The sequence below is a fragment of the Myotis yumanensis genome, unplaced genomic scaffold (assembly GCF_028538775.1).
Source record: "Myotis yumanensis isolate MYYU_CA2020_CCGP unplaced genomic scaffold, mMyoYum1.0.hap1 SCAF_2, whole genome shotgun sequence".
Classification (NCBI taxonomy): Eukaryota; Metazoa; Chordata; class Mammalia; order Chiroptera; family Vespertilionidae; genus Myotis; species Myotis yumanensis.
Genome location: NW_027223753.1, coordinates 2,991,021 through 3,016,488, shown reverse-complemented (window position 1 = coordinate 3,016,488; position 25,468 = coordinate 2,991,021). Strand labels below are relative to the sequence as shown.

The following is a 25,468-nucleotide window of genomic DNA, read 5'->3' as shown; positions in this document are numbered from 1 at the left end:
GGCTCCCACTGGGGAGACAGGACCCTGAGGACGCCGCCGCGCGAGCACAGGGGTCCGTACCCACCGGACTGGAGCCGGGACCGGAGTGGGTCCGCGTGGCCCCATTTCCAACGCGGCCAATTGGGGTCGACAGCGAGCAGCGACGCCCCTGCACAGACATCGCAGCACCCGCGAGGGGGCGGAGCGGGCGGGGCCTCCTGGCCAAGGTACTGACCTCTCAGAACCTCGGAGTTTGGGTAAAACGGGGCGGGCCTCCCAGAGATGGGGTGAGATTTTCAGGAAGGGAAATTCAAATACTAGGCTTCCAAGTCAGCAGGCCCACCTTTCTGCCAGGTCCCCTCTGCCCCTCTAGGCCTGGGGAGCGCGTGTCCACCCCAGTGTGATTTTCTCCAGAATGCCCTCCATCCCTAGGTCATCACCTGCTTTCTCGGCACACTGAGCTCTGGGAAAACAGCCCCTGTCCTTCTTGAAACCAGAGTGAAGCCCAGAGCTTGTCCCACATAAGGTGCTCAATAAACTCTTACTAATCAGAAAAAACTAGGAGATAATATTCGAGCTGGGTTTTGAAGGATGTGTAGGAGTTTGCCGGGGGGAGGGGGGGAAGAAAGGAAGTGAATTCTAGGCAGAAACTACCTGCTCTTTTAAGGGTCATCCCTAGCTCTGGTTTCATTTGTGCCCCAAGTCATGATGATGATGATGATGATGATGATAATGGCTAGCCCAGCCGGTGTGGCTCAGTGGTTGAACATGACCTATGAACCAGGAGTTCATGGTTTGATTCCTGATCAGGGCACATGCCCAGGTTTGGGACTCAATCTTTCTAGTGGTGACGTGCAGGAGGCAGCCTATCCATGATTCTCTCTCATCACTGAAGTTCCTATCTCTCTCTCCCTCCCCCTTCCTCTCTGAAATCAATAAAAAATATATTTAAAAAATAATAACAATGGCTAATGCTTATGGGACAATGTACTAGTCAAAGTTCTTTTACTTGTTAATCCTGACAACAACCCCAGGGAGGTAGAAAATGTAACCCCCGTAAGTGGGAGAGCTGCTGTACAAAACCAGGCGAGTCCTTTCTCAATGAACGTGCGCTGGCTTCCCTCTGGAGGGGCAGCAGGAGGGGTGTCTGTCCCAACACAGGCTTGTTTAATCTGTCCATTCCTGTCTTCATCTGTTTGGACAGGATTTACTCAGCATCTGTCATGGGTCAGACACACAGGAGGGAACACACCAGCAAGGTCACCCAAGTACACAAATACAAGTACGTCAATGGCAGACTGTGTTACATGCTCCGAAGAAAATAATCAGGATGGTTTGATGGAGGGCGGCTGGGAGGGGGTGGGGCTGAGGCTACACTAGACATCCGTGAGCAGAGCGGGCGAGACCCTGGAGGATGAAGGGAAATCAGACACCAGACACGACAGGAAGAGTTCAAAGCAGAGGGAGCAGCAAGTCCAAGCTCCCAGGAGCTGGAATAAATTTACAGGAAAGAAGTGGGGCCAGTTCTGCAGAGCCCGCAAGGAAGGAGTGTCGGCTCCTGTGGGCAGCAGGTGGGAAAGTTCATGTGTAAATAAGCAGAGGATCCTAACGGTCTATAACCCCAGAAATAGCCACCTGGAAATTAGCCCTAAATTCTATCAGACAGAAGGGAATGTGAGCAGTCCGTTCTTTGTCAGAGCTGGCCCACAGCTGTTAGCAGGGTAACTGTTCTCGCTGTCACTTCCCAGCCGCTGTGATTTTAATTTAGAACATCCTGAATTGTTTTTCTTCCTGTCACAGTCAATCGACTGTAGGCCTGGGGAAGAAGACCCTTGCTATTCAACTTGTGGTCCATGAACCACCAGCAGCAGCAGCAGCAGCAGCAGCAGCAGCAGCAGCAGCTCTTGGGAGTTTGTGAGAAATGCACGGTCTCAGCACATGGGCCAATGACTAGGACTCTGCATTTTATTTTATTTTAAAAAGGTTTTTATACAGACACCTTATAACTAAGGCTATATGAAAAGATGGTCCCCCAAACATAAAGCTGGGAACTCTTTAAGGCAACTTTATTTAAAAAAATATTTTTATTGATTTCAGAGAGGAAGGGAGAAGGGGAGAGAGACAGAAACATCAATAACGAGAGAGAATCATTGGTTGGCTGCCTCCTGCACGCCCCCTACTGGGGATGGAGCCTGCAACCCCAGCATGTGCCCTGACCCGGACCGGGTTCGTGGTTGGAGGCTCAACCACTGAACCACACCGGCTGGGCTAGGACTCTGCACTTTAGCTGAGCCCCAGGAGATTCCTGGCGCCAGGCCAGTTTGAGAAGCACTGGCAGAGCTGGAAACCAGGAGGAGATCAGTGGGCGGGCGGCTGGCATTTGAGATTGTGAAGGGGTCGCACAGGAGAGTGTACCTGACCATGGCCAGCGCTGGGGGATACAGCCCCAGCTTCCAACTGAGTGCCAGGCAGCAAGAAGCCAAAGGGTCCTCGCTATTGGGACTCCAGGGCCACAGGGCCTGGCCTCTGCGCCCCAAGTTGATGGGGTCCACTCCCATCCTATTAGCTGGTAATTCATGCTCTAGTGAATTTCTTTTTCGTTCCACGCCTCTGAAACGTAGAGCGTACCCCTTTATTTCTCTGTGGACTCGATCCGCTCGGGCTCCCCCACTCCAACCCTTCGCAGTGAGACAGCCCACCCAGCCCGTGCCCATCCTCCAGGCCTTCCAATGGACCGGCTTTGCAAACAGGCGAAAGCAATCGAGCCCCGATGGTACAGAACAGGGTGCAGCGATGACTCGGGGGCGGGGCGGAGCGATTGGTACGGCCTGGGCCCTACGTGCTCTGCGCGCTGCGGCTCTTCGCGTCTGCGCAGTGCGCTCCGCTCCCTTTCTGGCTCCGCCGCCGCCATGGCGCCCGCTGTGAGTATGGCTCCGCGTGAGGCCTCGGCTCCGGGACTGGCACGTGGGCCTCGCGGGCCCGGCTCCCTCGCGGCTCGAGTGGGACGGCGTTCGGCAGTGTCGGCCCGGGGCTGGGCTGGCAGGCGGGCGGGCTGGGGTCAGGGTCGCCGCCCGGCTCCGCACGCTGTGGGCGGAGGAGGCTGCGGCCTGGGGCCCGGGAGGCAGGTCCGCGGCGCCCGGAGGCCGCGGCTCGGGCCCTCGTTGGCGGCCAGCGGGGAGCTGGGGTGCTGAGCCCGCGGCCTGGGCCGGCCAGCGGCGCCTGGAGCCCGGCCGGCGTTCGGCAGCCGGGGTCTGGGCCTCGTTCCCTGGGCGGAGGGCGGGAAGGAGAAGGGGACCCGCCGTCCCTGGGAGCCGCGCATCCGGGAAGCCGATGGCCCGGGCTCAGGGGCGGGTGGCAATGTTCGCGGAAGGTGGTCTGGTTTCGGGGAGAAGCCCGGGTTGGAGGGCCGGGAGCGTCCCCAGAGGAAGTTGGTTCAGGGCGCAGCCGGCCAGACCCGTCGGTCGGGGCTGGGCTCCCGGAGCCGGGCAGGGGCCTGGGCCGGGCGGCGTGCACGTGTCGCCGCCCGCGGGTCGCCCGCTAGGCCGGTCGCTGGGAGAGAGTTGGCTTCCTCCCTCCCCTTACACTGGGGCGCCCCTGCCAACATTTTCGGTCCATTTATTCTTCTCGGGGGGGGGGGGGGCTTTGGGTGCGTCTGTGCATTGGCGTGTTTTTGGTTTAAAACTGATGGCAGGGTTTGTTTTTTGTGGGTTTTTTTTTTTTTTTTTTTTTTACTTGCTGGTTGTATATTTCTGGGGTAGATATGAAAGCAGCCCACTGGATTGTAACTAGGAGGAGAGGCCTTAAAAAAAAAAAAAAAAGGCAGTGACTTTTGCAGCAGCTGAATGTTGGAAAAGTTGGCCCAGTGATTGCAAGTTTTAGATGAAGTTCTTCGAAGCGTAAAGGGGGCTTTAGGGTGTGTTCTGGCCAAGGTATTTTTAGGTTCTGCAGGAGCTTTGTAGAGTGGTTACTTACAGGTGAGTAGATTGTACAGGTGCTTTTTTAATGGTGGCGTTTGTACAGGGAGGAGGCTGATGGGAGGGAAAAGGAGCTAGAACCTGTCGGATACATGCCGGCGGGTGGTTGGAAAGGCCCAGAAGTTGCTGACGGTGGAGTTGGAGCTAGAAGCCACGTTCGCCCTACCCTCTGCTCGCTGGGTGTGTGGGGTTCTAGGATGTACAGCTCCCTGCTGCTGCCGGGCGAGGGGAGGCAGGCTTAGGGAGAACCGGCTGAGCTGGGCCAGGACCCTGGTCTGGAGCCTCAGGACAAGTATTGATTTTGGATGAGCGTTGTTTTGGGAATGCAGAGCGTTTGTACGCCTGTGCCTGGGTCCCGGAATGAAGTAAGTCCTTATGGAAATTCCATGACACAGGCGGGGGGGGGGGGGGGGGGGGTACTTTATTGTGGTTCATGAGCCAACAGACCTTCAGGCCCTTGGAGGCGGGGGAGGCTGGAAGGTGTGGACGGGTCCAGAGTTGAAAGATTTCCCGTGGAAAAGGCCTGAGCTGGCATGGTGTCCCTCCTCCATTCTTGGGCAGAGGGTGGCTCCTGGCGCCCTTGGAAGGGAACGGGACTCTGTGGGTTTTGCATTTGAATGGGCTTTTACACCTTTGGTGTTTTTGGTTCTTTTAATTTTTTGTGTGTGTGGATCGAAGCTTGTGCCATCATCTCTGTTTGTGTACTTTTCTTAGAAAAAGCTCCTGGCGAAGGGGGGCAAAAAAAAGAAGCAGGTTCTGAAGTTTACGCTCGACTGCACCCACCCCGTAGAAGATGGAATCATGGACGCTGCCAACTTTGTAAGTTGTGCCCTTGATGCCAAGTCATGGACTTTGGAGATGGTACTGAGAAGACCCCCCAGAGCCGCTCCAGGCTCTGGCTCTGCTTGAACTGGAGCTGGTCTGGGTGTTTCTCAGCCTGGACGGCGTGTGTGTAACAGTTGTGATGAATAGACAGGTGGGACCTTAGCACATCTGTGCTGGAGAACTGCCTCCTTTTCTTGTTTTCCTCCTTTAGTGTCCAACATGATTTTACTTAAAAGTTACCAGGAAGCAGGCAGACTTCCTCATGTCCACATCCCCCTTGCCCTCTGGTGTGACTGAGCTTAAAGTGATAGGCCCTGATCCTCAGGGACAGGGGCTGCCTGGGTCCTGGCCTGGCCCTGCCTGCTGGGCTGTGGGGCGTGGGCTGGGGGCAGCATCTCCTCAGGCTGCCCTGTCATCCAGCGTCAGCTTCGTGCCTGTGGGGAAATGTCCTGTGTGCTGACTTGTAGTAGGAGCTTGGGTGTTTTAGACCTGCCTCTGTATTTGTCCTATTCCCCAGTAGTCCTCTATTTTTAAATACAGAAAAGTCAACCTTGCCCTGCCAGTGTTGCTCAGTGGTTGAGTGTTGACCCAGGAATCAAGAGGTCACAGGATGATTCAGTCAGGGCATATGCCCAAGTTTGGGACTTGATCCCCAGTAGGGGGCATGCAGGAGGCAGCAGATTCACGATGTTTCTCCCTTCTCTAAAAATCAATAAAAACATTTAAAAAACAAACATTACTTTAAAACTAGATAAGTGTGCATAGGAAATGAGTTCTAATTCAGATTTCCTATAAGGAACCAGATAGCAAAATGGAAGAAAGTGAAGGCATATCTCGAAAACGAGGAGACTGTTGAAACCCATGTGTATGAGTTTTCTTGAGTGGAGACTATAAGAAGGAAAATGAAGAAATCAACCTTGCTGCACCGACTCCGCAGCGCGGGGTTGGCATTTTACTCTTCTTCTCCGGTAACTGTGCTTGAGGATCAGGCTTCTTATTTTCTCCCTTCCCTACACTCACCTGTGTCTGGTTGTCTTTCCTTCTAGAAGTCTCCCCAGGATAGAAAACTTGAGTCACCTATGAGTCTAAGGTGCAGAAGTCAAGCGTCTGACCTAATCACTTTCCTCATCAGTTTCTTGTGTACTGGAGGTTTACATAGAAGGTTGTAGGAATTGCAGCTGAAAGGGACTTCATGTCATTGCAATAGAGAGAAAACCAAAAAACAAGCAAGGGGGGGAAAAGAGAACCAGAAAGAATCCTTTTTGGACAAAGACCCCTGAAGCCCACAGAGGTCCACGGGGCTTGCTGAGAGCCCGTCTCCGGGCTCCTGGGCCGCTGCCCCTCCTGTACCAGGCATGGGGCCCCGGAGCAGATCTGGGATTGTTCTGGTCACTATTTTTTGGGTTAATCCTCATGATATTTTTTCTGTTGATTTTAGAGAGAGTGGAAGGGGGAGAGGAGAAAGAAATATCCATGGGAGAGAGCCACATCAATTGGTTGCCTCCCCAGTAGGTCTCACCTGGGCAGGGAACCTGCAACCAAGTAGTGTGCCCTTGACCGGAATCGAACCTGGACCCTTTGGTTTTGGGCAGACGCTCTAACCACTGAGCACACTGGCCACGGTGTCACTCTGTGTTTGCTCCTTGTACTCGGTTGCTGAGGACAGTGCTTCTTGCTCCTTAGGTTCAGAAGTTGCGTGTAGCTTTGGTTGCCTACACCAACCTTGCAGCAGTTTGGCCCTGGCTTTCCTGTCTACTCAATCTTTGACCCATGAGTCAATGTCTTCCATGTAGACACATTTGATCTTGTGTGGAACCAGTCAAGTATGTTCATGCTAGGGTTTTGATTTCATATTAGACTTGTAAATAAAGTTGAATAGTGCTATTTTAAAAAAGATTTGAGAGAGAGAGAGAGAGAGAGAGAGAGAGAAACATCATTTGGTTGCCTCCACACACGCCCTGTCAGGTAATGGAATCCACCACCTTTTAGTGTACAGGACAGTGCTTCAGCCAAGTGGGCCCCACTGACCAGGGCCACAGTGCTGTTTTCTCGTTGCCGTTAGATTTGAGGTCCTGTGTTAACAGCTGAAGATGTGCTGCCATTTTTACAGAAGCGTGAGCATTGACAAACTACCCAGTGTAAGTGCAGCAGCCTGGTGAGAGGGTGACGTTGCCACTTTGCTAACCGGTCATTGGGATGATTTTACAGGAGCAGTTTCTTCAGGAGAGAATCAAAGTGAACGGAAAAGCTGGGAATCTCGGCGGAGGGGTTGTGACCATTGAAAGAAGCAAGAGTAAGATCACTGTCACGTCTGAGGTGCCTTTTTCCAAAAGGTAGGGGGGCTGAGTGCTACTTGCCTGCGCCCAGCAGGAAGACTCCTGCCCCGGGACTGGAGGGGGTGGTCTCATTATTCTGTGAACTGGAGCAGTGCCAGTGCAGGGAGCAGTGAATGAATGAATGCTGCTATGATAGGTAAAAGTATTCAACTTTTTGGTAGCATTTCAGGCACTAAAGAGAGGCAGACTTGCGTAGATTGCATTCTCCAAGATGGTATTGCTCCGCTGCCTCTAGGCCTCAGTGAAGAGCTTTCCATTTTAATTCCATGTTTTTCTACCTGTAAATGTTATAATTGTACGAGGAATCTGAAATTTCAGGGTTTTTTTAGACAGGAAGTGAGAGAGAGACAGACAAACATCATTGTGCGAAACATCGATCTGTTGCCTTCTGTAGGCATCCTGGCTGGGCATGGCACCCCCAACCTGGGCCTGTCCCCTGACCAGGAAACAAACCCTCGACTTTTTGGTGCGCACGGCAATGCTCCAACAGCCATCCGGCCAGGGCTATCTGGTTATTGCTTTGAGGATGAAGTTAAAACACTACAAGTTGCTAAAATTGAACATGTTTATACGCAGCTCCTAGCCCAGAGCTGGGCATATTCTTAGGAGTTTTTTATCAAACTGTCAATTAGTGGGAAATTCAAAGGTGTGTTAGGACAAATTGGTTATAGTGAAGCCTTTTATTTTTAACGAGATCAGTTGAGAGAGGACTTAAAAGTGTAAGTGAAGGACTCATATTCCGCCTGGCTGACGGGTTGGATGAAGGGATCGCTGCAGCTTAGGGAGGGACTCCAGGGTGTACACAACCAACTCGCTGGCTTTCCGGAGCCTGAGGAAGACGCTCTGATCTTCCTGTGGCCTGTTTCATTCACCCACCTAGTGAGAAGGTCTCCCAGCACAGCTTCCTGAGTCCTCACACGTTTCCTGTTCTTCATCCAGTGGTGAGAGAACGGAGCCTCACTCTCCTATGGACGCCTCCCTTCTGTGAAAGGTTTCTTTGCTTTGGCCGTCCAAGGTGCTCCCACCCTGAACTTTCTCCTGCTTGTCTCCCAGCCTCTGCCGCACTCCACTCAGCTCCTCCGCGTCGCTCTGGCCTGGAACATTTCCAACACCTGGGTACACGCGGTAGAAATAATAAAGGAACAGAGTACTTGTTAGATGGCACAACCAGAGTGGTTTATTTTTATGTAGGAAACGTGGGTAGAATTCAGCTGAGGTCTTCACATCCTTGTGAAGATGACTTTGTTGGCGTAACACTGCTGAACCGGATTCATTTCCTGGAGATGACTGTTTCCGTTCACATGTGGGTCCTTGTTAACACGCCAGTTTGCCTGTGCGTCTCGTTCAGTCCTCTGGACAGTCTGAGCTGTCAGATATCATGGCTCCTGTTTTATGGGGAGAAACTGGGGTGAGAGGTTACTTTGCTCAGCAGTGGGTTTGCTTGGTGTCTAGCCCCCCTTCTCTCTGGTTCTGGGAAGGTCTGGAGTAGATAGAACCCAGGGTCTCCTAAGCAGACAAGTGAGTGAGGGGGATGCTCTCCCTGCAGCGCTGGGGCCAGGGTGGCGGGTGGCAGCCTGTCCCGGCGTTGGGTAGCGAGTGTCACAGAGCAGAAGAGAGCGTCTAGTACAGCCCTAAGAAGCAGTCCCCATAGCCTGAGCCACTCCCAGGGAGGTCTGACTCCAGGAGGTGTGATGAGCTCATGGGACCTCGTGCTTTCTCAGAAACGGGCACCAAGGTTATGTGTCAACCATGAAATCTTCTCCAGTGGTCACGCAAAATCATTTTATAGGCGCTTGCTGTTGTTTCATGCACAACTCTTACATCTTATCTGTTCTCATTTTTATTGCCAGTTTAGGTGAAATGTGGCTCTTTATTCTTGTTAGAACATTGGCCTGGTATGTTTGCCTTATCTTTGCCATTTGTTTAAAGGTGGGAAACACCTTGAATTGTAATGACTTTGAATGCAAGCGTTTCATAAAAGTTACAGTGTTTGAGAGTAAAGAAGGCCTAGTGTTTAGAGGAGTTCTCAAATGTTCTCTCTCTGCAGGTATTTGAAATATCTCACCAAAAAATATTTGAAGAAGAATAACCTACGTGACTGGTTGCGCGTAGTTGCTAACAGCAAAGAGAGTTACGAATTACGTTACTTCCAGATAAACCAGGATGAAGAAGAGGAGGAAGATGAGGATTAAAGCTCATTTATCTGGAATATTTTGTATGAGTTCTTGAATAAAACTTGGGAACCAAATCGGTGGTATTCCTTGTATCTCTACAGTATGGATTGAACAGAAAATTGAGATCATAGTAAAAGGGCTTCACTTGGGACGCCACTCACTTTGTAATTAGACTTTTTTCTGCTTGAAAATGTCAGTTCTCGTGGTAGTCATACCACATAGAAGAGTAAGGCTCCCAAGGGAACTGACAGGATTTGACATCGATCGGGTAGAAGGGTGTGGAGATGTGAGCTCTTAGTCACTGTTTTGCTTTAAGAAGTGACAGCTTCGTCTGGCGCTCTCCTGGGATTCAGGAGAACAGCAGACGGGCTCCTTACTCAGTGAAAGCAAACCAGTGACTTCCGTCTGAGCTCCTCCTGGTGGGAACACGGCAGTGTCTATAGACGCAGGGGGTTGGGGCATTTGTCTTTTTAGTTTTTAACTACAGTTACTATGTATGTTAATCTGTTTTCTTCCTCTAGAAATAAACTGGTCCTTTGGTGATGCTGCGCGCTCCACTGCCCCCAGGAAAGGGTTTGGGGACGACTCTAAAAGTCCCAGGTTTTAAATTGAAAGTGCACAAAGTGAATTTGTGAATAGTCCTGGCTTCTCCAAGTCTTTGCAACACACTGTCACTTTGGCCTCCAGCAGGGGGAGCTGCAGATGAGGAAGAATAGAGCTTCCAGATGTCAGCATCTGTGCAGGTCCTGGGGGGGAATTCCCTGCTGCTCAGACCCGAGTCTCTTCACAGGTGGAGGGGGGTAGCGGGATGGTGGTGGGGGCGAATGGGCACGAGGAACAAGTGATTGGGAGACAGACAGTTGAGGCTAAAGAAATGTTGAGATGCCAGGGCATGGTCATTCCCAGCATGTAGGCCATGGCTGGGTGTCATGCAGAAGCCATTCTGCAAACTGGCACTAAGCAGGACCACAGTCTGCTCCTGCATGACATGGGGTAGCAAAGGAACACGGTGGGTGTCTCATCTCGTGATCTTGTTGCCGTTGCAGAGGCCAAGGTCTGCAGGGGACGACCTCCGGCTGCACAGATGTGATTGTTGCTGACAAAACCAGGTTTTTCAAGTGACTTTGGAAAGAGACCCGGATGCCTTACGGTGCCCTTCTAAAACCTAAACAATTCTGCAGAAATGTCTGGTGTATAAAATTCATGTTTTACAGAGCTTGCCTACAGCTAATTTCCACACCTGAGATTCTTGTGCTCTGTAGCTGCGCAGCCGGAAATTAGATGTTGGAGTCCTACCTGGGCTCCAATTTAGCATTTGCTGCTCCTTGGATTGCCTTGAACATGTTGAGGCTTTGCAATTTCATTTGCCGTGAAGGCTCTAGCATTTTCTATTTCTATGCAAATTTCCCAAAGCAGAATTGTGTGCATGTTCCCTTCACAGAAGGAAGGCGGGGTTTCTTCCACACGTAACTGAGGCTTCGTGCTCTGGCGCTCCCCTGTCAGGATGAGATCTGTGTAGTAAGGTTATGACTTGGGTTTGCACGTTTTACTTGTTTGTTGCATTGATGTTGCCCTGTAGTAATTCTTTGGTTGTAAAATATTACCACTGGGCTGAAATTAGCAAATACTTAAAAAACTGCTCCCAGATTTTAAAACTTGTAATTAAATTGAAACATTGGTTTTTCTATGCCTTTTGGAACTCTTGTAATTGAGTTTTGATCACATTTTATATTAAAGTGGCTAATGTGGCTACTGTTACTGTGCAAGGTTTTTTTTTCTTTTAAGGGATTGTCATGTTGATCTATTTAGAAGCAAAAATTTTGTTTGTCCTCACTGATTAATTGCTGTTGATAGTGATCTTGGTCTTCATTAGTGTGAGAAGGAAATGTTCCTTAGCCCGTTTTCTTCACTTTCGTTGTGCCACTGCCTCAGTGAGGCCTGCAGTGACCAGGGCTGAGCTCTCCAGTGGGGCGTTTCTCCGTCTCGGAGGGGGGCGGTGCAGTGTGAATCTGGGTTATAACCACCATTCACCAGCTGTGCCGGGAACACTTGAGCCCCGTTTCCTTTGTATCTTGCCTCCTGAGTCACCTGCCTGATCTGAAATACTCAAGGCGCAGGAGCAGATTGGGTCATGGGAAGCTTCAAGCTGAGATTTAAGATCATAAAAGCAGGGAAATAGGAAGTTGGAACAGCCTTGTTCTCAGCTGACTGGTCACCACCAGCACGTCTACCTTGGCACGTCTCTCGCTTGGAGGTTTAATATTTGTTGTTTTCCTTTCAAGAGCCTCCTTGACCCCCTCCCTGCTTTTCCCTGAGTGGTGTCCTCGGCCCAGAGACCCAGGGCCTGAGCTTCCCCTGTGTCAGAAGCCTGGGGGCAGGCAGAGGGGTGGATCCTATCAAACACATTTAGAGACGGTTGGTCAGAGTCGCAGAGTGTGCTGGGGTATTTGGAGCTTAGCCTTTTTAGGGGCCACTGATTTCTCGGAAGGTGAGCAGGACCCCTGTGAGGCTGGAGAGCCTGAAGTTGGCTTTGGGGGCCACTTCCATTCCTTCTCGCTGCTGTGGTCCTTCCTGTGACCCCCCCTCCCCCCAAGCTTATCAAGTGGGAGGAGCAGACACACCTAGGATGTGGGTCCCTGATGGGCCAGCTACAGACTTGGCAGTGCCAAGGGACCCTGGACAGCAAGGCTGGCTGGGCCAGAAGCTACCCTCGGGGGAGCCTGGCTGGGTTCCCACTCGGGGTGCAGCTGAGTTGTGAGCAGCCTCTGCTTTGGCGCCTCTTTCTGGAAGGTAAGAGGCCTGTCCTGGGGCTTTGCCATCCCAGCCAGGAGGCCTTGGGGAGGGCGCGGGAGGGCTGCCTAAATGATGCCCAGCGGGGGCTCATCTCGGAAAGTGCCCTAAGGCTTTGTCATCTCGACCTTTTTCTACCGTTGGGATTTGCGGATCCACTCTCTCTTTTCTAGGCTACTCAGGCCAAGCGGAAGCAGGTAGGGCTGTGTCCAGGGGCTGCTTTAAGGTTTATACAAGCACTTCCTCAGGTTCATGGCCACGGGCTCGGAGCCTGCCTTTCTGAGAGGCCCCCCCCACCCCCCCGCCCGCCCCCAAGTGATCGGATTCTGGCGGGAGGAGGCTCCCCCAGAGAAGGGGCTTCAAGTGCAAATGAAAGGCCTTGTACACGGGGGCGCTCACCCCTCATTTCAAGGGAGACTGTCATCCTGCCAGTGTCGGTGCACCTGCTCTTGAGGCCCAGTCAGAGCTGGGATCTGCTGACGGGCGGGGGATATGGGAAATTGCACTTCACTGCCCTAAAGCGGCCCATAGTCACGTGGGGCCATCAGATGGCCATGAGGGGACATGCTGCTAAGGGAACTGTCCTCACAGGATGAGGGGTACCTGCCTTTAGGAGGAGCTCGGAGACAGGAGGGCATGTGCCCGAGTTATCAGCTGGCAGCTCCGGCCTCGGGGACCATCTTTTCCTTGGAGCTTATGTATATGTTTAATCCTCACCTGAGGCTACTTTCTCCATTGATTTCCAGAGAGAGTGGAAGGGAGAGAAACACGGACGTGAGAGAGAGACGTGGATTAGCTGCCTCCCACCCACGCCCCTGCCAGAGCGGAGGGATTTGCCACTGAGGTGCATGCCCTTGACCAGATTTGCACCTGAAACCCTTCACCCGAGGGCCGACACTAACCACTGAGCCAGTCTGGCCAGGGCTAACCACTACATTAAAATTTATTTCGATTTTTCGCTGAAGTGTAATTACAAGCTCTGAGCAGCAAACAGGAGAATCTTGTCTCCTGAAACTGTAACCCTTAATGGCTAATTCCTTGTTCTCAGAATTGGTTGAATTTTCACTTTTGGGGGCAAGGACAGGATGGAGAGAGGCTCATGAGTGACGAGCATAAACTCCAGTTTTGCCCAGTGAAGCAGCTGGAACGGTTCTCCCCGTCTTCCCTTTCTTAGCTGGTCTTGGGAATCAGCCAAGGCTGTGTGTGTGTGTGTGTGTGTGTGTGCGCGCGCGTGCGTGCGTGCGTGCGTGCAGGGGGTGGCTGTGGTGATGGGAACTATGGTCAGTTTCTCTGACGTGGGACAAGGCACCTGTGGAAGTGTCCTGACCTCATCCTGCAAGCTGGGAGGGTGGGGGGCTGGTAAAGGGGGTGGCATGTTTGGTGGCGCTTAGGGTATTTTCCTGGGTGCTTAGCAGGCCTGGGAAGAGCAAGGTAGCTTTGTCAGGGAAAAGGCAGGCCTGCCGGAGGGCGGGTGGTTCCGGGCCCTCTGCGAGATGCCCGGTGATGGGAAATACAGCCTTAGGCCACCAGCAGCCCTAAGCTCTCAGCCGCCTCCCTGCCACCTGTGCCTTTGCCCTGCCGCTGCCTGCTTGGGCTCCTCCTTCTCTAGTGGGTTTAATAGTGATCCTGGGGAAGGGCTTCCCAGCACCTTGCCCTCATGCTGGCTACCAATTTGGATGGGAAGGGGAGGGAGAAGTGGCTGCACGTCTTTCCAGGCCGTCCATTGCCCCTGGTCACAGCTTGGACACAGCTTAGACTGTGGCTTGCTTTGTGGCCACCTCTCCGAAAGGCCTTGCCCAGGACAGGCACACTCTCCTGGCTCCCCAAAGGCCCCAGCAAAGGCGAGCCCTCCTGGTGATGCCAGTGTGGCATGGGAGGGGCCAGGTGTCAGCCAGGACCGGAGGGGCTGGTGCTCCAGAGAAGAGCCCCTCCCCTCTGCTGTTGTCTACCAAGTCAGGCAGGTCCCTGGCAGCCACATGGGCTCCAGTGGGTTCCCCCAAACGTTTCTGGCCCCAGGAGTGAGCTGAGGGTGCCCTCCCTTTACCGCCCCTCTAGGTGAGAGAGCTGGCCATCCTGCGGGCCACGGAGACTGGCCCCTTAGAGCAGCTCGAAGACAGGCAGCGGGACTGGCCTGGCTGTGCTCAGTTAAAATTCCGGCCCCATCTTCACCTTTAACAACCGGGGGGCTGAGGGCTTCTTTCCCGCTCGGAGCCCCGTCGCCTCTGAGGGAGTTTCAGGCACAGAGAAGGCTGATCCGCACCCCCTCACCCCCCGCCTCCCCCCGTCCCAGGTCTGGGTCCAGCTGGAGGGCTTTTGGGAAGAGGGCATGTGGGCGGCGGGAGCGGGGTGCGATGGGGGAGGGAGGAGCTAGCCTGCACGGATCCCCAGCCAACCGAGCGCCCCGTCCCCACGTGCGGGACACATTTTCCTTCTAATCCTCTTTCGAAAGGGGGTTAGAACGGGGTTAGAACCGAGTCGGGGCCGCGCCGGGCGCCGAGAGGCGACAGTCCCCGTGCTTGTGAGCGGAATGCGTGCCGCCCCAGGGACCCTGCCCCCCACCCTTCGGAACCCGGGGCCCAGCGCATCCCCGGCGGGCGGGGCGGCGGCGGCCGGTGCGCGGGCAGCGTTTCCCAGCCTCCCACCCGGCCGCTCGCCCTAGGCCAGCTGCCTGCTCGGCCGGCCGTCGGGTCCCCTGGCGCGCGGGGACCTCGACGGCTCCTCCTTCCGGGGCGCTCGGCCCCCTCCTGCACTAGAGGCTCCGGACTAGTCCCCAACTTGTTCTCTGCTGTTAACTAGTCGTGCTGCCGGAACGATGGGATGGGGTTGCCACAGCAACCAGACTGGACGTCACAATCCGGGCATGTGTGCGCCCCCCCGCCGTGCCGCCGTGCCGCCCGCGCTGCCACCGCCACCCTCGCCGGCTGCGGACTCGGCTGCGGGGCGCGGTGGGCGGAGCGGCCCGGGCTTTGCGGGCGCAGAGCGAAGGCGGCCTAGAGGAGGGGGGTCGAGACGGGAGGGTGGAGGTTTGGGGGGGTGGGGGGGCTGGCGGCCGCCATCTTCTCGCCGAGGCCGCCTCGCCCGCCGCGCTCACTAGTCCGGCAGCGTACGGGTTAAGGCTGGCACCGCGCCCGGCGGGAGGGGGGGCGCCCACCTCCCCTCCCCCCCGCGCCGGGCATGCGGGGCCCGCTGGGCACCGAGGAGGCGCTGCCGCGGCTGTTCGCGGACCAGATGGAGAACGAGGACGAGATGTCAGGTGAGCGGGGCGCCGGCTGGGGCGGGGGCCGTGGGGCTCGAGGGCCGCCGGGCGGCGCGGGCGGCGCGGGTGGGGGTGCCCGGCTCCAGGCTGCGCTCCCGCCCCGCTGGCTCCGCACACGGCCAAGGGCGCGGGGCTGGGTGAGCGCAGGGGCGCGGCGCCGGCGGTGGCCGAGGGCGGATGCAATCGGGGCCACTGGCCGCCACTCGGGCCGGGCGCAGGCGGAGGACGCGCGGGGGGCGGGGGCTGCGCGGGGCGCCCGGGTGGGGAGGGGCGCGGTGCCCCGGGGTCAGCCCGCGTGCCCTTGAAGGGGCGGAATCTCGCTCGGCTCCTGGAGCTGCTCACCCCTCGCGCTAGCCCTGCCCGCCTCTGGCCTCCCGGGGGCTGGGCCATCGCGGCTCCAGGGCGGGCTGGGTGGGGCCGCGCCTGGGGACCCTGTGAGAGCTCTGGCTGGAACCGCTTCCTTCAGGGCCCACGAGGGTCACGGCCAGGCTGTGGGCTCCAACTCCTCCTCCCGGTGCCCAGCCGCTGGTGCTGTGAGCGCCGCTCCCAAGCACTTCGCCGGGCGCCAGCCTCGGTGACCAGCGGCCTCCCAGCCCACCTGCCTGGCTGTGGGCCTGCCGCCCAGGCCTCCGCCCAGGCCTCCGCCCTGCCCTCGCCATCCCTCTCAGATCAGCGTAAACATGGTAACCTGGCGTGGGGAGTCTTTAGTTGACCACTCACCATTTCTTTGGGACAGTTCCCTCCTGGCACAGCTGGGCAGGGCCTCCCTCCCTCCCTGCCGGGGCCTCCGCCCCAAGTCTCTGGTCTCCTTTGCCCGGAGAGACCTGTGGGCGGCCTAGTGTGTGCCTCCCCCAGGGGAAAGGACAGGCCACAAGTTGATACCCCAACTCCTGTGCAGGAGGTGAGGAGAGGGGCCCAGCAGGCAGCAGCTGCCCGGGCTGCACTGTCACCCAGTGAGGGGGTCCCTTGGGGGGCCATGTCCACAGGGCCCCCCCCTCCCTGCGTGTGTGCTGGCTTTGACAGTAACTGGGCCCCTGCTGGAGCCCAGCCTCACCCCACCTTTCAGACAGTCTGGCCAACTTTGCAAAGCGCCTGCTGGGGCCAGAAGAATGGGGGTGAGGTGGCCCACACGGGTGGGGCCTGGAGCCAGGGAATTGGCCGCATTTCCTGGGAGGAACACAGAGGCCCGGGGGCTGGCTCCTCGGTGAGCCGCTCTCCGTGGTGCTCCGTGGCGCTCTGGGCGTGGCCCCATGTGGCACTTAGGGGGACAGTGGACAACTGAACATGCATTAACAGCCTTATTCCAGGGACTTCACCGACCCCCAAGTGGGGTCCCCTGTCCCCTTCTCCTGAAGACTCTGCCTCTCCCTGGTCATGTCATGGTGCCCACTGTGGGCAGGGGCGGGGCCCAGAAGTGCCCTCAGGCTGCTGGACACCCAACTCACTGTCCCTGGGCCAGAGCCCCTGGGGCTCGGTCAGCGTCACCTGCCCACCACCTGGTCTCCCTCTCCCGCTGCTTGTGCCCACGGCTCCAGGGTGGGGGCGGCTGGCCCCGAGGCCCTAGGAACCCCCAGGCCCTGCAGAGGAGAGGCCCTGCTTCCACCCCTGTGGCCTGAGGGCTGCAGTCCCTCCACCAGCAAGACCTCAGAGCTTGTCCCGAGCCTCCCAAGCCCCCGCTTCTCTCCATGTCCTTGGTTCCAGCCACCGTCCCCTCCTGCTGGCCCACTCCGGAGCCTCCTAACAAGTCCTCACCGACCACCCTCCTCCCAGCAGCCGGGTCACCTGTGTCCTACAATCAGGCCCCTGGCCCCGCGGCTTGGCTTCTCCCCTGCCCTGTGCACTCTGCAGGCACATGGCCTCCTGGCTGCTGCTGGCCCCCAATCCCATCTGCCCTTGAGCACCGGGTGACCTCCACCTGCTCGCCTCGGCCTCCTCCAGGTCATCAGGCCCAGCTCAAGGTCACCACCTGGAGGCTTGACCTCCAGCTCAAGTGCAGCCCACCCCGTTGCCCCTGACCCTTTCTCCTGCGTTCTTTACTTGGCTGCACCGCCTCCTCCCTGGACTACTGCTTGAGGTGGGCTCCCTTGGAGGGTGACTCCCTCGGCCACCAGCTGCATCCGGCACCTGGCACCGCGGATGCTCAAGAGATGGCTGTGGGCCGAGAGTCCCTAGGTCACCCCTGGCCCCTGGACACTGTGACACTGTGACAGCCCCAGCCCAGGCCCCGTCTTTCCTGAGGTGCCACCAGCTGCCCCCTCGCCCTGCGTTACAGCGGCTCCGCAGCCCTGGCCGTGCCCGTGTGGACCTGGAGCCGTGGGTTCCAGCGCGTTTGCAGCAGGAGGAGCTGGCGAGTTGGAGCTGTCACGCCAAGTCTGAATCGGCAACAGTTGGACTTGTTACTTGTCAAATCCACTTTCTTTTCGCTTGCCCGTCTCCCACCTCCCCCTCGTTTCCCACGCAGTGCTCTGCCCCAGCACCCCTGGCAGAGGGGCAGGTGGGCGAGCCTGCTCAGGGCGTGCCCGGGTGGGTGCCGGCCTCTCCGGCTCCGGACCAGATTCTCGTGGTGGTGTGGGTGGTGGTGGTGGTGGTGGTGGTGGTGGTGTGGGTGGTGGTGGTGGTGGTGGTGGTGGTGGTGTGGGGGTGGGTGGTGGTGATGGAAGCAGGCAAAGCCAGCGCCCCAGAGGCAGCTGGGTCCTGGCTCTGCTTGTCAGCTGCCTGACTTGGGGCGAGTTCCCCAGCCCCTCTGCCTCAGTGTCCCCACTTGTGGAATGGGGATCCGGACCGGCTACCTCACAGAGGGTGATTGTGAGGCCGGTGAGCCGGAGCCGGTGGAACATTTAGGTCAGTGCCCGGCCCGTCATAGGTGCCCAATCAACTGGCCGCTAAGTGAGCACCATCCAGGGGGCAGCCGACCTGCCTCCCCCAGGAGATGCTTCCGAGACTTGCACCCTCACCCAGTGAGCTGGGGGGGGAGGGCGGTGGGAGACCCACGGCAGGGCTGGCGGGAGGGAGGCACTGAATGGCCTCTGTGCCCGGTGCCCGCAGGACTGGCCCCAGTCACCTGGGCGCCTTAGGCTTCCTTGAGCCAAGGGGCCAGGAGGGAGTGATGACAGCAGCTCCCAGGGCCCTGCCGGCCCAGCTTGCCCGCCCCCTGCTGGGGAGGTGGGGGGGTCCCGGGGAGCCCCATAGTATCTAACGCTCCTTACTGGGAGGGGAGGGCAGAGTGGCTGCACAGAGTGCACAGGGGCTTGGCCTGTGGGGTATGTGCCTCCCTCTATTACTCAGGCTAAGAGCCACCTGTCCCTTCATCAGTTCACTCACCCACCCATGTATCCACCCTCCCAGCCAAACATCTATCCATCTAACCACAAGCCCCACCACCTAACCATCCACTCACCAGCCATCTCCCACGGCACCTACTGTCTAGCCATCCCCCATCCATCCACCCCTGCACCCTCCCCTCTCTCCATCCATCCACCCCTGCACCCTCCCCATCCATCCATCCATCCATCCACCCCTGCACCCTCCCCACTCCATCCATCCACCCCTGCATCCTCCCCTCTCTCCATCCATCCACCCCTGCACCCTCCCACTCTCCATCCATCCATCCATCCACCCCTGCACCCTCCCCACTCCATCCATCCACCCCTGCATCCTCCCCACTCTCCATCCATCCATCCATCCATCCACCCCTGCACCCTCCCACTCTCCATCCATCCATCGACCCAGCATACATTTATTTCCCGACTGTCTTCTCTGGTGAGGTCCTGGATACAGTGTGGAGTGTCTAATGCTCTGGGGCTTTAGCAGGTAAAACTTTGAGACTTTCCACCTTATCTCTTTGGCTCTGTTCTCATTTCTCTCTCTCTCTCTCCCCCCTCCCCCCCCCCTTCTTCCCATCACATCTAGCCCTGTCTGTCTCGGGATCTGCTGGTCTCTCTCCCTGAGTCAGGGCTGTCCCTCTCGCTGCCCCCCCTTTCCTTTCCCTGCTGCCATGTTACCCCCTCTCCTCCCTCCTCCTCCCACCAGTGCTCTGGGTTTGCATGGGGGCCTCTCTGCCCGCTCTGGGCCGCCAGCCTCCCCCACCTCGTCCCCTCTCCCCAGTCCCTTCGGGTAAAAGCCTCACCTACTCCCCCTCCCCACCCCCACCTGCCTGCCCTGCGTGCTCAGGTCTGATGCTTTCTTTGATGAGACACCAGTGAGGTGATGCCTGCGTTTTGTTAAATGTCATCAATAAATTATTAATCCTCTCTTGGGCGGGAGACCCCCCCCATCAGCAGAGGGCCTGTGAAGCGGAGGGGGCGCCCCAAGGACTGATGGGAGCCTGGTCTAGGCCAGCCCTCGGGTAGCCCTGAGAACCCCCGGCCCAGCAGTGCCTGAACCGGAGGCACTCCCTGCCCCCCTCTTTACTGCCCCCCCCCCCCCATGCTGGGGCCTCCCTGGACACTGTCTGCCACTGCCGCCGCCGCCGGGCACCCGCTGGGCATTGCACTGGTACCTTCATTCCAGTTTCAAATGTTCATCACCTGCGGGGTCGGCAGTAACAAGCTCATTTCAGGATGAAAAGATGGGCGCAGTGGGTGACCCCAGGGAAGGGCTGGGGTGGAAGCCTGTGCTCCCCTGTCCCTCCCTCCTGGTTGCCAGGTGGTCGTGTGCCCGGCTTGGTGCCAGGTCGGGGTGGGGAATGGAAGGAGCCCTCTGCCCGGGCCCGGAGAGGTGGGCGCTGAGCTGGGGCTCCAGCGCCGGCAGGTTTGCTGGCCTTTCTGGCTCCCGGTGATGGAGCCCTTGTCCGGGCTCCCGGCTTGGGAAGCCCAGTCCTTTGAGCGCCTCAGACCAGACCTGCCTTCTCCAGTCATGTTTGTCTTTTGCTCTGACCTGTGTTTGCGAAGCTCCCTGGGGCTGGGCGCTTGTCTCTGGGCCGGGCTGCTGGGCCGGGGCCTGTGGACGAGCCCTGCTGCCCCGAGGGACCCCCCCCCCCCCCATGAACCTCAGAGTCCCCAGGGCGCGGCCTCAAGCTTGGCGCAGACCATGCTGGTTAAGCTTAAATGCTGCTTAGTAAGGTCCGAGCCTGGGAGGGCCCTGTGCCTGGAGGGAGGGGCAGGGGCGGGACCACGCTGGCTCCATCACCTGCCAGCTGGGAAACAGATGCGGGCAAGTGCGCAGACCCTGTGAGACTCGGTTTCCCCATGGCGCACGGGTGACAGTGCCTCTCCCAGGCCGCCGTCGGAGGAACATAAGCTCACGTGTGCCGCCGGTGGGCCTGGCACCGGTGGGTGTGGGAGCCTTCACTGTTCGCGTGTTGCCCTGAGGAGGGTGGCCCAGCTCACTGGCCGCGGCCCACAGGGCGTCGGGGCCTCGGGCTGGGCCTGAGCCTGTGCAGGGTGTTGGCGAGGGGCTGGGGCGACCTTAAGAGAAAGCAGGACCTTCTTTTGCGCTGGTGTCTCTGTCCCCACTGGGCCCCCAGCCCCTCCCCTGGCCGCTCCGACCTGGGAGCCAGGCAGGTGGGAGAGAGAACAGGCTAATGGGTCCTAATTATAGTCTCTCTTGGATCGATGGAGCCTTGGCTGGAGGGCAGGCTGGTGCCAAGGGCACTGCCAGGCTGCCGAGGGCTGTGAGCTGCCGGGAACTGGCAGGACAGGGAGTCCCGAGGCCTCTTCTCCCCGGACCCTCACCCCTCACCCTGGGTGAGCGGGTCTCACCTTCCCACGGCTGTGCTCCCGGAGGAGGGCCAGGGCCAGGGCGGGGAGGGGTGATGGCGGGGAGGCGCTGCTGGGATGACTTCCAGGTCTGGTCTGAGAAAGCTGGGGCCCCTGAAGGAGAGGAGGCGGGGCTGGAGCTGAATGGTGAGGTGGGGGCAGGGTCACAGGTCAGCCTGGTGTCCTCAGGGCCACAGAGGCGGTGAGGGAGAAGAAGCGTCCGTCAGAAAGAGGGGGGGGGTGGGGGGGTCCCCTCCCCATGCCAGCCTGGAACGTTCGGAGGAGGGGTTCCGTCAGCAGGTGGTCCTGGGCCCTGGGCTTCAGGAACGGAGAAGGGCTGCCCTGGGCAGAGGGTGCGGCCTTACCCTCGGAGGCGTGTTCTGGGCGAGGGTGAGGGCTGGGATGTGCCCCCTCCGCCCCAGGCTTCCTTCTAGAACCCCCTGCAGCCACCTGTGCGTCTCCTTGTCTGTGCGGCTGGTCACTCAGTGGCCTTTCCCGTCTGGGGACTGCCCTGCGGAGGGGACAGGGACGCGGGAGGTGGCAGGAGGCGGAGGGAGAGGCCCCCTCCCGATGACATCAGCCAAGCCTGTTACATAAGGCGCGGGGCATTGTCTGGGCGCGGGCGGCTCTGCCCGGGGGGCTCTGCCCAGGCGGCTCCCTGCGGCGTGGACAGGCCTCCGATCCCCAGCCTGGCTCCCAGCCAGCCCGTCACTGCCCCCTGGGGTGACTCTGGGGGGCCCCATGCACCTTTTCAACTGGCCCAAACAAGTCTGCCCCTCCCCCATCAGGGCTCAGGGACAGATCCCTGGTCCAGCCTCAGCCTGCCCGTCCTGGAGTAAGGCCTGCCCACATCAACCCAAGTGGTCCCTGCCGTGCCCGGCCCTGTGCCCGCAGCCCAGGCCTAGGCCACAGCAGCTGTGCCTTCCACGTGGTCCTGTGCTCAGCAGTGCCCCTCGCTGCTGGTCAGGCCCACTGAGCTGGCCCCTGGGGGTGGCTGGCACTTGGGCCACGCTCAGGCCCCCTCCTCTGCCCTGCAGGATTGGGGGGGCGTACAAGGCAGGGGGGGCCCTTGTGCCCTGGGTGAGGAGGTCCCAGGTCCCTGGCCACCTGGAGGAGGGCCCCAGAGCAGAGGGGTGCCCAGGCTGGGGCAGTCCCACCTCTCCCGGGTCGGGGTGGGATGTGTGGGAACCAGGCCGTGGGCCGTGGGTGTGGAAGGGCCACCCACTGGGCCCCCAGAGTCCCCAGCGCCTCTAGCTGCTCCCAGAGGGTGGCAACGGGAGCCATGAGACCAGGGTGGGGGCCTTTCCCCTCCGCCCTGGGGACGGGCGGGGCGGGCAGGGGCGTCCCAGGCGGGCGTGGGGTGCCCCATGTGGAGGACGGGGGCCTGGGTGCTGGCGTGTCCTGGGTGTGCACTGTGTCTGTGGTGTGCAGGTCTGACTTGGCCACAGTCACCAGCATTGAAGGTTCCTGGGGGGGTCTTGTCCCTTTGACTTGTTCCCCTAACGCTCGCCCCTTTCCCAGCGAAAGTCTCTGGTGGACCTGGGACTCCCCCCCTCAGGGTCCCCCGGGGAGCAGTCCTCAGGCACAGACCACCGGGCTGGCTCTCGCCCCCCCAACCGGCGCCTGTGGGGCAGCACGGGGCAAGCTGGCTTTGGCACATGGGGCCCCCGGCTGGCATGGAGCTCTCACTCTATCATGGGCCTCTTTTCTGGACCCTTGGGGGGTTCTTTCTGGAAGCTCCCTTGGTCTGGGTGGGCAGATGTGTCTCTGGTTTGGGTGGTTTGTTGTTGCAGTGTCTTCTTGCTGCGTTCGCCCCAAGAGGACCCTCCCCTGCCCTCCCCTCCGTGACCCAGGTTTGGTTCCCAGAAGCTCAGGGCTCCCTGCCTGTGTGGGCGTGACGGGTGTGTACTGTGTGGGTGTGTGTACCTGTGTGGGTGTGACAGGGGTGTGTACTGTGTGGGTGTGTGTACCTGTGTGGGTGTGACAGGGGTGTGTACTGTGTGGGTGTGTGTACCTGTGTGGGTGTGACAGGGGTGTGCACCTGTGTGGGTGTGTGCACCTGTGTGGGTGTGTGTACCTGTGTGGGTGTGTGCACCTGTGTGGGTGTGTGCACCTGTGTGGATATGTGCACCTGTGTGGGTGTGTGTACCTGTGTGGGTGTGTGTACCTGTGTGGGTGTGACAGGGGTGTGTACCTGTGTGGGTGTGTGCACCCATGTGGGTGTGTGTACTTTGTAGGTGTGTTGGGGATGTGCCTGAATGGGTGTGTGCACCTGTGTGGGTGTGTTGGGGATGTGCCTGAATGGGTGTGTGCACCTGTGTGGGTGTGTTGGGGATGTCCCTGTGTGGGTGTGTGCACCTGTGTGGATATGTGCACCTGTGTGGGTGTGTGTACCTGTGTGGGTGTGTGTACCTGTGTGGGTGTGTGTCCCTGTGTGGATATGTGCACCTGTGTGGGTGTGTGCACCTGTGTGGGTGTGTGTACCTGTGTGGGTGTGTGCACCTGTGTGGGTGTGTGCACCTGTGTGGGTGTGTGCACCTGTGTGGGTGTGTTGGGGATGTCCCTGTGTGGGTGTGTGCACCTGTGTGGGTGTGTGCACCTGTGTGGATGGGTGGACCTGTGTGGTTGCATGTGAGGGGAAGGCAGTGTGGTTGATTCCCCATTAAGGGGGTCCCAGTACCCTCCTCCAAACCCCAGATACTTGCTGTTCAGCTCCCTGGTCCTGGTGATGCGCCCCCTCTCCCCAGCCTTCTCCCAGCCACACCTGGGCCTTGAGGGCGGAGACGGCCTGGCCCCGGGAGCTGGCTTGGTGGTGGTGGGGCTGCGTTCTCCCCGGGAGCCATGTCACCGAGGCCTCTCATAGTTGCTCACGGGCTCTGCACGTGTTTCCCGAGCGCCGTCCTACAGGGCGGGGCAGGTGGGGAGCGTGTTAGTAACACCCCGGGTTCCTGTGCGGAGCGGAGGGCCCAGGCGAAGTGAGACGGCCCACAGAGCTGGGCTCCTCACCGGGTCTGGGCGGGACTGTGGGGCAGGAGGGTGTGGGTGCGGCTGGGGGGCCGGAGGCTGTGGGAGGAGCTGCTGTCCCAGTGGGGTCTCCCAGAGGGGCATGCGGGGTAACCCCTCCTGTTCCCCCAGAAGACGACGACGGCGGCCTGGAAGGCTTCGACGACTTCTTCCCTGAGGAGCCTCTGAGCCTCCCCAAGAAGAAGAAAGCCAAGAAGCTCAAGGAGAACAGGTCCAAAGGGAAGCGGAAGAAGAAGGAGGTGCGTGCGGCTGGGGCCGGTGTGGCGGCTTTGGGGGGCCCCTGGGCCTGCAGGGGGAGACTGGGCTGGGCCTGCAGGGGGAGACCTGGGCTGGGCTGGGCCTGCAGGGGGAGACCTGGGCTGGGCTGGGCCCTGCAGGGGAGACTGGGCTAGGCCTGCAGGGGGAGACTGGGCTGGGCTGGGCCTGCAGGGGAGACTGGGCTGGACCTGCAGGGGGAGACTGGGCTGGACCTGCAGGGGGAGACTGGGCTGGGCCTGCAGGGGGAGACTGGGCTGGGCCTGCAGGTTGAGACTGGGCTGGGCCTGCAGGTTGAGACTGGGCTGGGCCTGCAGGGGGAGACTGGGCTGGGCCTGCAGGGGAGACTGGGCTGGGCCAGGCTCTGCAGGGGGGCTGTGAGATTTGACTGAGCCATAAGCACAGCACTGAGCTGTGTGGACAGACACATTTCCGGGACGCACCGGCGATGTCCTGTCCTGAGCAGGATGTTCAGGGGGCACCCTATCCTCCCCAGGGCCGTCCTGGGGAGCCCCGGGCCGGGGCCAGGGCCAGGGGGACCGTGCTGACAGCCCCCAGGCCGGATCTCAGCTGTGTCACTGTGTGGTCTGGGCAGTTCATCTCCGAGCCTCCACACTCCACTTCCTCGTTTGTAGAACGGGGTGCATACCGCCACCTCTCCTCAGGGCCACCTGGAGGACCAGGGAGGATGCTCCAGAGGCGGCCGCAGGTGGTGGGATGGGAGCGTCCCGCTGTCCTGTCGTCCCACCCGCCCAGCTCCTCCTGAGCGTTCCCTCCCGGCGGCTGCTTATGGGCCTGGGCAGAGGCTGGGTCCGCACAGAGGCCGCCTGCTGCTCCTCAGGCTCAGGCCTTCAGGCAGCGTCCCCCCCAATTCCCAAACGCAAACGAGGGGCCACGAGGGCTGCCACGGGCCTGTGGGCACCCCCTTCCTCCTCTCCCCGCCCCAGGCAGGGCCCAGGGTACGGCAGGAGGAGGGTGGAGGTGGGCAGTGTCTGGACACGAGGACTGGTGGCTGGGGTGAGGGATGCAGCGGGGGGAGTGGGGCTGGTGCTTGCCTCCCATGTCCAGCACCCCATCACGCAGGCCTCCCTCCCTTCTTCTGGACCCATATAAGCACGTGTCTGTCTCTCTGGCTCTGGTTTGTCTGTCTGTCTGTGTC

General features: G+C 59.0%; 2 protein-coding genes across 4 annotated transcripts in view; both read left to right on the top strand.

Annotated features, from left to right (window-relative positions):
• Positions 1-2,821: 2,821 nt before the first annotated feature.
• RPL22 (ribosomal protein L22) lies at positions 2,822-9,362 on the top strand. The gene is made up of 4 exons (XM_070403961.1): positions 2,822-2,900; positions 4,668-4,772; positions 6,987-7,111; positions 9,162-9,362. Exons 1-4 carry the CDS (start codon positions 2,889-2,891, stop codon positions 9,304-9,306), a joined length of 387 nt encoding a protein of 128 aa, XP_070260062.1. The 5' UTR covers positions 2,822-2,888; the 3' UTR covers positions 9,307-9,362.
• A 5,778-nt stretch (positions 9,363-15,140) lies between these two features.
• The window catches only part of CHD5 (chromodomain helicase DNA binding protein 5), a 50,338-nt gene continuing 40,010 nt past the window's right edge, over positions 15,141-25,468 (top strand). For 2 of the 3 annotated variants that reach the window (XM_070403960.1, XM_070403958.1), the window contains exons 1-2: positions 15,141-15,331; positions 24,166-24,293. In XM_070403960.1, the coding sequence (XP_070260061.1) occupies positions 15,253-15,331; positions 24,166-24,293 (207 nt within the window). In that variant the 5' untranslated portion in view covers positions 15,141-15,252. The remainder of the gene's footprint in view (positions 15,332-24,165; positions 24,294-25,468) is intronic. The other variant, XM_070403959.1, reaches the window with a different exon arrangement.

Excerpts from the sequence above, each read along its gene's own strand:
- RPL22 (XM_070403961.1), top strand. Across the intron at positions 4,773-6,986 it reads TCATGGACGCTGCCAACTTT|GAGCAGTTTCTTCAGGAGAG; the intron begins GTAAGTTGTGCC and ends ATGATTTTACAG. Across the intron at positions 7,112-9,161 it reads GAGGTGCCTTTTTCCAAAAG|GTATTTGAAATATCTCACCA; the intron begins GTAGGGGGGCTG and ends CTCTCTCTGCAG.